The sequence below is a fragment of the Cryptotermes secundus genome, unplaced genomic scaffold (assembly GCF_002891405.2).
Source record: "Cryptotermes secundus unplaced genomic scaffold, Csec_1.0 scaffold1304, whole genome shotgun sequence".
Taxonomy (NCBI): Eukaryota; Metazoa; Arthropoda; class Insecta; order Blattodea; family Kalotermitidae; genus Cryptotermes; species Cryptotermes secundus.
In genome coordinates this window covers 339752-349279 of record NW_019723929.1, presented here as the reverse complement: position 1 = coordinate 349279, position 9528 = coordinate 339752, and the positions used below count along the sequence as shown (strand labels likewise).

General features: G+C 43.7%; 1 protein-coding gene across 1 annotated transcript in view; it reads right to left on the bottom strand.

Annotated features, from left to right (window-relative positions):
- Positions 1–9528, bottom strand: part of LOC111862210 (titin) — a 261060-nt gene that overhangs the window by 243366 nt on the left and 8166 nt on the right. Inside the window, exons 5-9 of the mRNA XM_023847418.2 lie at positions 8281–8603; positions 6299–6490; positions 5176–5290; positions 2936–3207; positions 854–946 (exon numbers count right to left, since the gene is read on the bottom strand). Of these exons, the coding sequence (XP_023703186.1) occupies positions 854–946; positions 2936–3207; positions 5176–5290; positions 6299–6490; positions 8281–8603 (995 nt within the window). The remainder of the gene's footprint in view (positions 1–853; positions 947–2935; positions 3208–5175; positions 5291–6298; positions 6491–8280; positions 8604–9528) is intronic.

Below are 9528 nucleotides of genomic sequence, written 5' to 3'. Positions count from 1 at the left end.
AAAAAAAAAAAAACGACGTAAGCGAGCCAACATCCGTGTACCCCTGGGATGTAAGACTCATTCCGCTGAATTTAGTCGAGGCATACACCGCGTGAAGTGAAGCGTGTGAGGACGGGTGTATCATGGAAACACAACAATGGAAATACGTTCACCAACAATAAACCCAACCACTCAACTTGACGCCGCTTGCCACACTGATTCAAGAAGGCTGTGTGGGGAGTCACCTAGGGGTATTTCGATGTACTCATAACCATTCGCGCGCAAAATTCAAATTTCGGGAACTTTTTGATAGCAATTGTATTGTATGTATCCTATACACATCGTGAATTAAGTAAGCATACAGTTGTCATTAATTTCAGGAAGTTCTGGGAAGAATTAATCGCCTACGTTCCTTTGATAAAATATGGATCACATAGAAAACGACGCGGCCAGCAATTCTAATATTGTTGCGCGTATTCGTTCCCGTGGAAACGTGTTTACCGAGCCACTGCCTAGTAACGATAGGGAGGAACAGGTATACAGACACAAAGACTGATGGGAGTAAGCCGTTGAGATGGGATCTGGTACGATGATGATATATGTACCAAGTTTCGTAAGGATTGGTTCAGGCTTTCAAAAGTTTATAGGCCTGACACACACAGAGAAACACATACAGACACACAGAAAGCAGGGAGCCTACTTTTATTTATTTTCAAAATAAGGAAAATAGGCTAATAATATTAGAACGAAATATGCCATAATATTGTGAATTAACTGAGCAGCATCCTACTTCCACACTTCACTACTTTCCTACGCAACGGACACGGAATGTATGGAGGTTAAACTGTCTCTTGTACGGACAGAAGTCCCTTACCTTGGCTGTCTCCTGGAAGGACTGGTGCTCCTCTTTCTGCGACTGTATTTCGTAAACGTTACAGCCCACGTGCACGTGTGCCTTCAGCATCACCTACAATAAACACAGCAACATGACAAATGCAGGCGCCATTGGGCTGTGAGGGGCCTGACATTCAAGACGGTAACTCCGGCATTTATGTGACTAGTACCATCTTCTGAGAGAATATCACACTACATACCGTACAGTATATTAGCGTTAAATTTTGAAAATGGCGGTAGATAACCTCTATTAAAATGTGAATACATTTTTTTGGGCCCTTCTGTATTGAACTGTTACAGCTCTGCATTCTTACCCCCTCACAACCTGGCTTTTGAGGATGTGAAAAATTTTGCCGTGCAGAGTTCTGTCTTCTGGGATATAACGCCGAGTACTCCGTTGACATTCAAAGGACATTTCGGAGGAACATATCACCTCCATCTTCAGGGGCGAAGAATGAGCTAATAAATAAAATAGTATGGTAAAAAGCAGGGCTGACCAAGCTTATTTTTCTACCCTGAAAATGGAGGCGATATGTTCCTCCGAATGCCGGTTGACTTTCAACGGACTACATGACTTTATATTTTAGGAGACAGAACTGTTCATGACCTTCGCTGTGACAGTCTCAAATCGTACTTTTCCGCGCAGATGAAATACTAAGAACCGATATTTTCATGCACCATCATCACCAGAAAGTGAATGCAAACGTAGTAATTCATGTTGTCCGAGTAGGGTTGGAGTCATATGTAATTGAAAGAATATTTTCAATATATCGAAACAAAAATTCTCTGCTAATTGATCTGGGAATCGAATGTGTACCGGTCCTGTTTCATACTGTGGTTGCCCTGGGTTCAAATCTCGGTCTGAGGATCGGATATCTTAACTAAAGTTTTCCGTGATTTTCATCAGTCCCTCCAAGCAGCTGCCGGTATAGTACCACAAATTAGGCCACGACCATTTCCAACTTATTATTAACCACTCATCCCATCGTCCTATGTCATTCGTGATCTGAGTGACTGCAAGTGTCAGTAAACAAACCATGAAGAGCTGAATGAGGCATTCCTGGCACAGTCAGCACTGCTAAGACCAAAGAAGAACACTGGATCGGATCGGAAATTTACTTTCTACTTTCCTTCCTCCAAACCTCTTTCGCTAAGATTACGGCATCCTTCTTGGTCTTCAGATTGGGCAAATTTCAATAAATTTCCCATAACAAACTTTTACATATATAGAGTGACCCAAGGGACAGTTAATGGGTTAGTAAACTGTACTCGTCGGCACTAGCTGGATGTGAGAGGTCAGCCTCACGCCCCGGCAGCTTTACCACCGGGGAAAGAGCGCCCAGAACACATTGGATAGGAAGTTGGTGGACCGCAGTGCCGGTCTGGATGACGTGAAATAGAGAAAATTCTTGACTCCACCGGGACTCGAACCTCCACCCCTCGTTCATTCACCCCGTAGCCAGTCGCTATACCGAGTGCGCTATCCCGGCTCCTCCAGTAGAAATCACGATGTTATTCGTTGTGTAAAAAGGTAAATATATCCCTAGTAGGCCACGGAGGCCCATAGGGTTGTGAGACGCCGAGGTTCTTACATTTTCTAGACAATCGGCTCATAGATGGCGGCGAGGCTGTCAGCCTTACGCGCCGGGCCGCTCTTTACCGATTCCTGTTACTCATTTCTGTGAGAGGTTGAGTCAACTCCAGGACCATAGTGCGGCTGAAAGGATTGGGTCATTTGAAAAATTGAATGACCTCATTGGGGAATCAAACTCGCGATCTTCCGGCTTCTAGCGTAGTGCTTCAACCAGCTACGCTACCGGGTAGCCCCCCCCACTTGCTTCACCCTTATAATCACATGGGATAGGGCCCATGTTTTTATCAATATGCATTCAACCAAAATATTACATGTGTACAGACAGACGGACATAGCAAGGCTGTTGAGCTCTCATAGAATACTGAAAACTTGAAACAAATTGCCGAGAAGGCCCCCTTTTTATGTGCGTTATGCCAGCATGCGCACTGAGCGCTGGCGCAGGCGTTAGTGACGTAAATACCTGCTGACCTGGAACAAGTCGTCGAGCCATTGCACAGCTTGCGCCGCGTCCCTCTCATAGGCCCGGATATGCGACACTTGGGCCAGGGTCAACTTGTGCACCTCCACACTGTCGCAGAAGATGTTCTTCCGGGCCGTCGTGGCGTCCAGCAGTTCCAGCACGTTGGCGATATCACTCTCGTAGTTCACCTCCACGCCGCGACCCAACGCGTCCTTCACAGGCATTGACAGGATGTCCGCCAGCTTTTCTCCTTCCTTCATCACCTCCCGCCCCAGGAGCTCTGTTCAGCACATGGGCGGTTGCAATACAGCGCTATGCAGTGATCTCGGTGTAGCATGGACACTTGCTCAAAATTAACTTTTTGGAGAAAAGGCGCATAAATTAACGGGCATTTGGGACGTCGTAAATATCCACAAGGTTCTTCCCCAAAATTGCTGAAGGAATTTCGATAAAATTCAGTATTGGCTATCAACGCTAGCTTGAATAACAATCCAACAAAATGTTCTTGACGATTGTACATTACGCGAAGCTCGAAAGATTTTCCAGAAACTCTTCAGCTTGGAAAAGTACAGAAGATAAAATACATATGTCAGTGAGATCATACATTTGCATCTGAAATGCTCTTCGAATGGTCAATATGTATTAAAATACTCATACAATGAATATTTTGTAGTATGAACAAATTTGAACTAACTAGCTAACTAACCAACAGTCGTTCAGCTACACAAGAATTTCCCAAAATTTTATAGAACCCGATGGTTCATTATCATGTTAAAAAGATCCCGCCACTGGTATCTATCCTGAGCTAGGATGAATCCAATCCAAACCCCCAATCCTATTTATCTAAGACCCATTTGAATATTATCATCCCATTTACGCCTGGGTCTTCCTAGTGGTCTTTGTCCTTTTGCAACTTAATACAACAGTTTCTGGTATGGGGCATCATTTCCTGTTTGCTTCCAATGATAAGAGGGTAACAAAGACAGGGTTGGTCGAGAAATTGAACCTTCAGCATAATGTTGGATTCCAGGCCCTGGCATTCCTCACAAAAATTCTTACTTTGTTACCCTTGATGGATCCCCACTGCATCCGTTTGTTTTGGTATACACTTCCGATGCAAAATTGTGTCGAAGTCAATTACATATTTTTTTTAGATGAAACATGCTGATATCCCACGAGAAGTGATCCCCCTTTAACAAAACCTCTTTCGCGCGTGTGAAATTAAAGTTGCAAAAAAATAAGAAATAAAAAGGCCCATTAGGTTCGGCATATCCGTTCATCTGTTTAGCCGTATGTAACATACGGGGAAAGCGGCCTCCGTAGTCTAGAGGTAACGTTCCCACCTCATGACTCGTGGTACGCGGGTTCAAATAGCCGGCGGAGGTCGTCGAATTTTTAAGGGCGGAAAAATTCAGGGAACAAGTCCTCCGGGAGGGACTTTAAGCCGTGTGTCCCGTGTCGTAACTTTAAGGCACGTAAAAGAACCTCATATCCCCAAAGGGGATCACTGAGCCAAATTCCAGGACGTTTCCGGCCCAACAATAGTCTCTAAGGCCTCTGATAGATGGGGGAAGCATTATAGACACCGCTAAGCAAGTGGCCGAACTCGGTTGCTCGGCGGGACTGATGGTACGCACCATTTATCGGTAGGGTAAAGAGACTGGAAGAATATCATAGAGGGAAGCACAATAGATCAAACTGGTCGCGGTGCATGGGGAAACCCACCCTCTCTAAATAACTAACTAACATACGGGGAACTTCTCAATGAACGTTCATAAAGTTTCATATTGGAACGTACTACTAAAAGTTGTATATATACTGCAACTCTTTTTTTAAAGTCGGACGAAAGAAACTGGCACTTTAGATAGAAACTTACGGACGTCTCTAAACACATCTTGACTGTAACAAGTTAAATACGAGTATTTATTGCGCGCAAAATTTTCTGAAGAATAAACCTATCGATAAATCTGAAAAGTAGATCCTATGACGAGTATATTTTTTCCTTGCAAATATCAAAGTTTCTGGAATAATTAAAAACGAGTCATGCTGCGTCAAAGGACACCTCAAGAACACCTGACTGATTTCATACGAATTGAAAATAACAAGGCAATAAGAGACGGAATGTGCTAGAATTATTACACTATGCATACATTTTATAATTGTATATGTACTCGTATATAGTGCAATGAACACACAGAAACTGGTTCAAGAACCGTTATATGTAAGGCTATTTAAGGCAGCTACTTACCTATATTTATGTGACTCTCTTGCAGTTCTACTAACATCGCGTCAGCCGACTCCAAATTTTCCACATCGTCGCATTTCAACAAGGATTCAAACACTTCATTCGTTCGGTCGAAGTACTGAAATCAAACACTAAACTCTTAATACAGGACACATATTCGCAGACCTTCACAGTGAACTTCAACTGCATGTAAACAAAGACCAAATTTACTGCAGTAACAATTATTATCTCACAATTAAAGTCGATTTACAAAATTGAAATATAAATTAAATTTAATAGTTATCGAAAGATGGAGTGTCGATTTCATTGCATATAATGATGAATAACAACACAAATTTATGGGCGATGAATGAAAAAGAATGGACACTAATGCGTCGTTTCAAGGCATTATGAAAGCATTTGCTTGGAATGGGGGGGGGGGTTGAAGAAAACATTAGCAAGAACCGAACGTGGTCTGCCGGAGAGACGAAACGTGTAAGCCCACATCCCAAACAATAGTAAAATGCGATACGGCTTACCAATATGCTAATTGTGGGGGCAGTATACCGTACCCATAACAGCTAATGCTACTGTATAGTTCTCACAGGGTGGGCCGGAGTAACGCAGTCGGTATAGCGACTGGCTGGACAACCGAGGGGTCAGAATTTGAGTCCCGGTAGGTTCAGAATTTTTTCTTCTCCATATCGTCTAAACCGGCCCTGGGGCCCACCCAGCCTCCTATTCAACGGGTACCGGGGGCTCTCTCCCCGGTGGGAAGCCAGCGACTAACCGCTTGAGTTATGGCGCGGCCAAAGTTGGCACTAACTTCGCCGACAAGCCGCAGTCGCGCGGTCGGTATAGTTCGCTTGGGGAATACAGGCCATGGAGGTTTTTTTTATGCACGACTTCCAGTTTCTTCTCTGGGAGGATCTCCGTGGATAAGCTCACATTACTGAACGGTGTACGAGACTTAAGACTATGAAGACCACGAATAACCTCACTTAGGTAAACGGAATTCCGAGTGGAATTTGACAGTACCTCCCGAATACAAGTGTTATCGCCAGAGCAAACCGCTCCCTGAGTGAAAACTGGAGCTGGCTCCGGGTCGTCTCATATCATTCCGCCAATATTTCTGTTCAGAACTAACCTCTGAAACAAGGCGAAAGAATCTAAGCGATGTGATGAGTACGTTGCGACGCCTCTCGAGCCTCGTAGCGAAGCTGCGGCACACGAAGTCCATGAAGTCACGTTGCGACCTGAGGTCCTCTGGCAGCTCTATGTCGCAGCGCGGAAGCCTGTCGATCTTATGCAGCAGCTCGGCGTAGTGGCCATACGTGTCCTGCGACAACAGTGGACGTGCATTAGACACCCCCCTGAACATAGGATTCTTCCGATAAGGACATTACATATTTACTTTTCGTCAAATCGTAACACCCAGAAAACTGACCCAGTGCTGCACTGCTGTGCAGGTCTGTGCATTTCTGAACAAACAAGCTCCAGAAACGGGCAAGGACAAAAAAAGAACAACTTTACAGACATCAGAAATATAATAAATATATACATATAATTATAGATACTTCTACTGAATTTTTAATGACGCTTTAATATCGAGAATATATGCATATCGATGGATGACTGGATAACTGATGAATTGGAAAGGATTTGAAAGGAAGCGGTCGTCTAATAGCCGTGCTACCCCAGAATTTGCCAGGCGGTACTACGAAAAGCATCAGTCAGGACAGCCTGTGTCCCTGTCGAGATTCGAACCGAATACCTAGCGAATTAAAATCTATAGCGTTACCTCCAGACCAGTCTATTTGGCCGGAAAACTGAAGAGAAGATACTCCTTGGGAGACAGCCACAGACAGAAAGATAATATTAAGATGAATATTAAGGAAACAGAATGACGTCTGAAAATAGGTTAGACTGGCAAGGTTCTTTTGAGCACAGTAATAGACCTTCTTACCGTTTATCAGGTATCAGCTTCTGATGAAGAACCCTATTCCAAGAAGTTCGTTATTTTCTACACTTCTGTTTTAAAAAATCACCCCTATAAACTAACGTGTCCTTCATTACTTAGGCATGAGAGAGACAGGAAGTGACAGCCTTGAACTCGATGCTCTATGGTTCAAATCATCAGCTTGACTCTTCGGCTGCCATTACCCTGAAGGCAACATAGGCATTAATTCCCCACGCCTGTGAGGAAACTCCAAATATCCAGTATGTAGACAGCCGCTTCCTTTAGATACATCAGCCCAAAAGGTAAAGTTAAAGAGATCGTGGATGCTTTTGTAACGTCGTCACTACGTGACAGATATCCTCCCTTCTTCCTTCCGGTATCAACTGAACAGGATGCTGGATGCTTTAAAGAGCAATTCTAGTCAAGAAGTGCCTCCAATTGAGAGACACAGGTTTCATTAGTTACAGGGCTACAGGCATTGCGTTCTTTAGGCTTTTAGTAGGAAACTAAGGAAGGCGCGGTGAAACCGCGTTGCCGCCAGCCGATACTTACAGTCCACTGGTCGCTAGGACACGTCAAGCGACGGTGAATAGAAACTAAGGCAGGAAGTTGGTCTTTAGAGGAGCGATCTCTTTCTGGACAGGTGGATGTAGGAAGGGGAATAAGTAGAAGTCTGGGGCGGTGGGAAACATTTTCAAATATATTCAGGCCTACTACTGTCAAGCAAGTCTCTGAAAAGCAGCAGCAGCAGCAGCAGCAGTAGTAGTAGTAGTAGTAATGGTGGTGGGGTTGGATATAGTTTGTAGTAGTGATAGTTCGCATTAGTACTATTTTTCTGATGGTAGTAGTTGTGTCTGATAGTTTTTGGCAGTAGTGTGCATCAGCAGTAGCAGCAGTTATAGTAGTAGTAGTTTGTGACAGTAGAAGTAGTTTGTGGTTGTATTATCCATTTGTGTTAGCAGTAGTAATTCCTTGTGATGGTAAAAAGAGTGTGTGCTGACAGCAGAGCTGTTTGGGGTATTATTGTGTTGTGTTAATAAGAGTTTTTGGTAGTTACAGTAGTTTGCGATAGACATGGCAGTAGTCTGTATCCTTTTCTTTTAGGAACAAATTCTGTTTGGTATTCTTAACGTTTCTATTCATTCGAAACCCATTCTGCCAAAACGTACCCTACATTGAAGCTCCATAGTTTCGTGCTCTTGCCTCAGTTCTTCAGCAGAAATGACGTCAAAGCCCACTTCCTGCTGACCATTCAGCATCATCTCTGCTGGACCGAGGATCCAGTTGGTGACCCGACTGACGCCCTCCTCAAGACTGCTGATCTCCTTGGCGTCCACGAAACTCTTCTCCATAGCCAGCCAGGCCTCTTCAATCAGCGCCTCTTTGCCGTGTATGATCTCAAGCAGGCGCTCAACTCTGTCCGCCGTGTCCAGAAGGTCTTGCGGTGCCGCAAGGTCTCTGTTGGGCACAAAATGCTCGAGTAACTCTTTACCTGTAACAAGACAGAATCGTAGCATTACGTACCGCTGAATGTGATGCAAGAATCGTCATAAATGGTGAACAGGTAAGGATTTTGAAAAAGGAGATTGTTTTAAAGATAATGAGGAAACCACTAAAATTCATTGCAAGGATCGTAATTTGTCCGGTCTATATTCAAACCAGGTTCCTTCCGAATACATTTCGAAGGCTTTACCGCGACATTCTATTCGCCTTATACGGCGATGAGTCGAGTCAATGTTGAGTTAGAAACCAGAGACTGATATATTCTCTGGTTCCATTATCAAGACCGATGTCATAACACCCGAGAAGACTGTAGTACATCCACTCATTATGTTACAGTGCAGCCGTGAACACAGCAATGTCGGAAATAAAAGAATGTTCGAAATGAATATTTCACACCAATAAGACTGTAAAGTACGCGGGGTACTCGGCAGTTGCAGTGCTCATATCCATCATCTCCCAATTGTTTATAAAAAAAAATAACACTTTAAATTGAAAATTCCAAGCAGAACTCTTAAAGCCTACTTTTCTCTCGCAAAGGTTTCTAATTGCTATATTGTTTCATTTCAATTTTGTAAAGACCCAATTTAGTGAAGTACAAATTCTGTGAAAGCGTCGAAATTTCACAGCGTCGCCGTAATTTTCATCGTTGACTTACAAACACACAGCGTGCGTGTGTGCGTGTGCACCATCCCAGCACGGCCTTCAACTGTCCGAAGGAAGCGGGACATTCTGGATCGCAATGAATCAGATGGTCTGGTCCAGGCATGTCAAACTCAACTTGTACAGAGGGCCACCTCAGCCCTATAAACAATAGTCCAGGGCCGCACTTCAAAATAGAAATATACGTTAGATTTTGATACAAGGAAATTTAATTCTATTTATTATTTAGGAATAATTTCAATATAATTACCTAA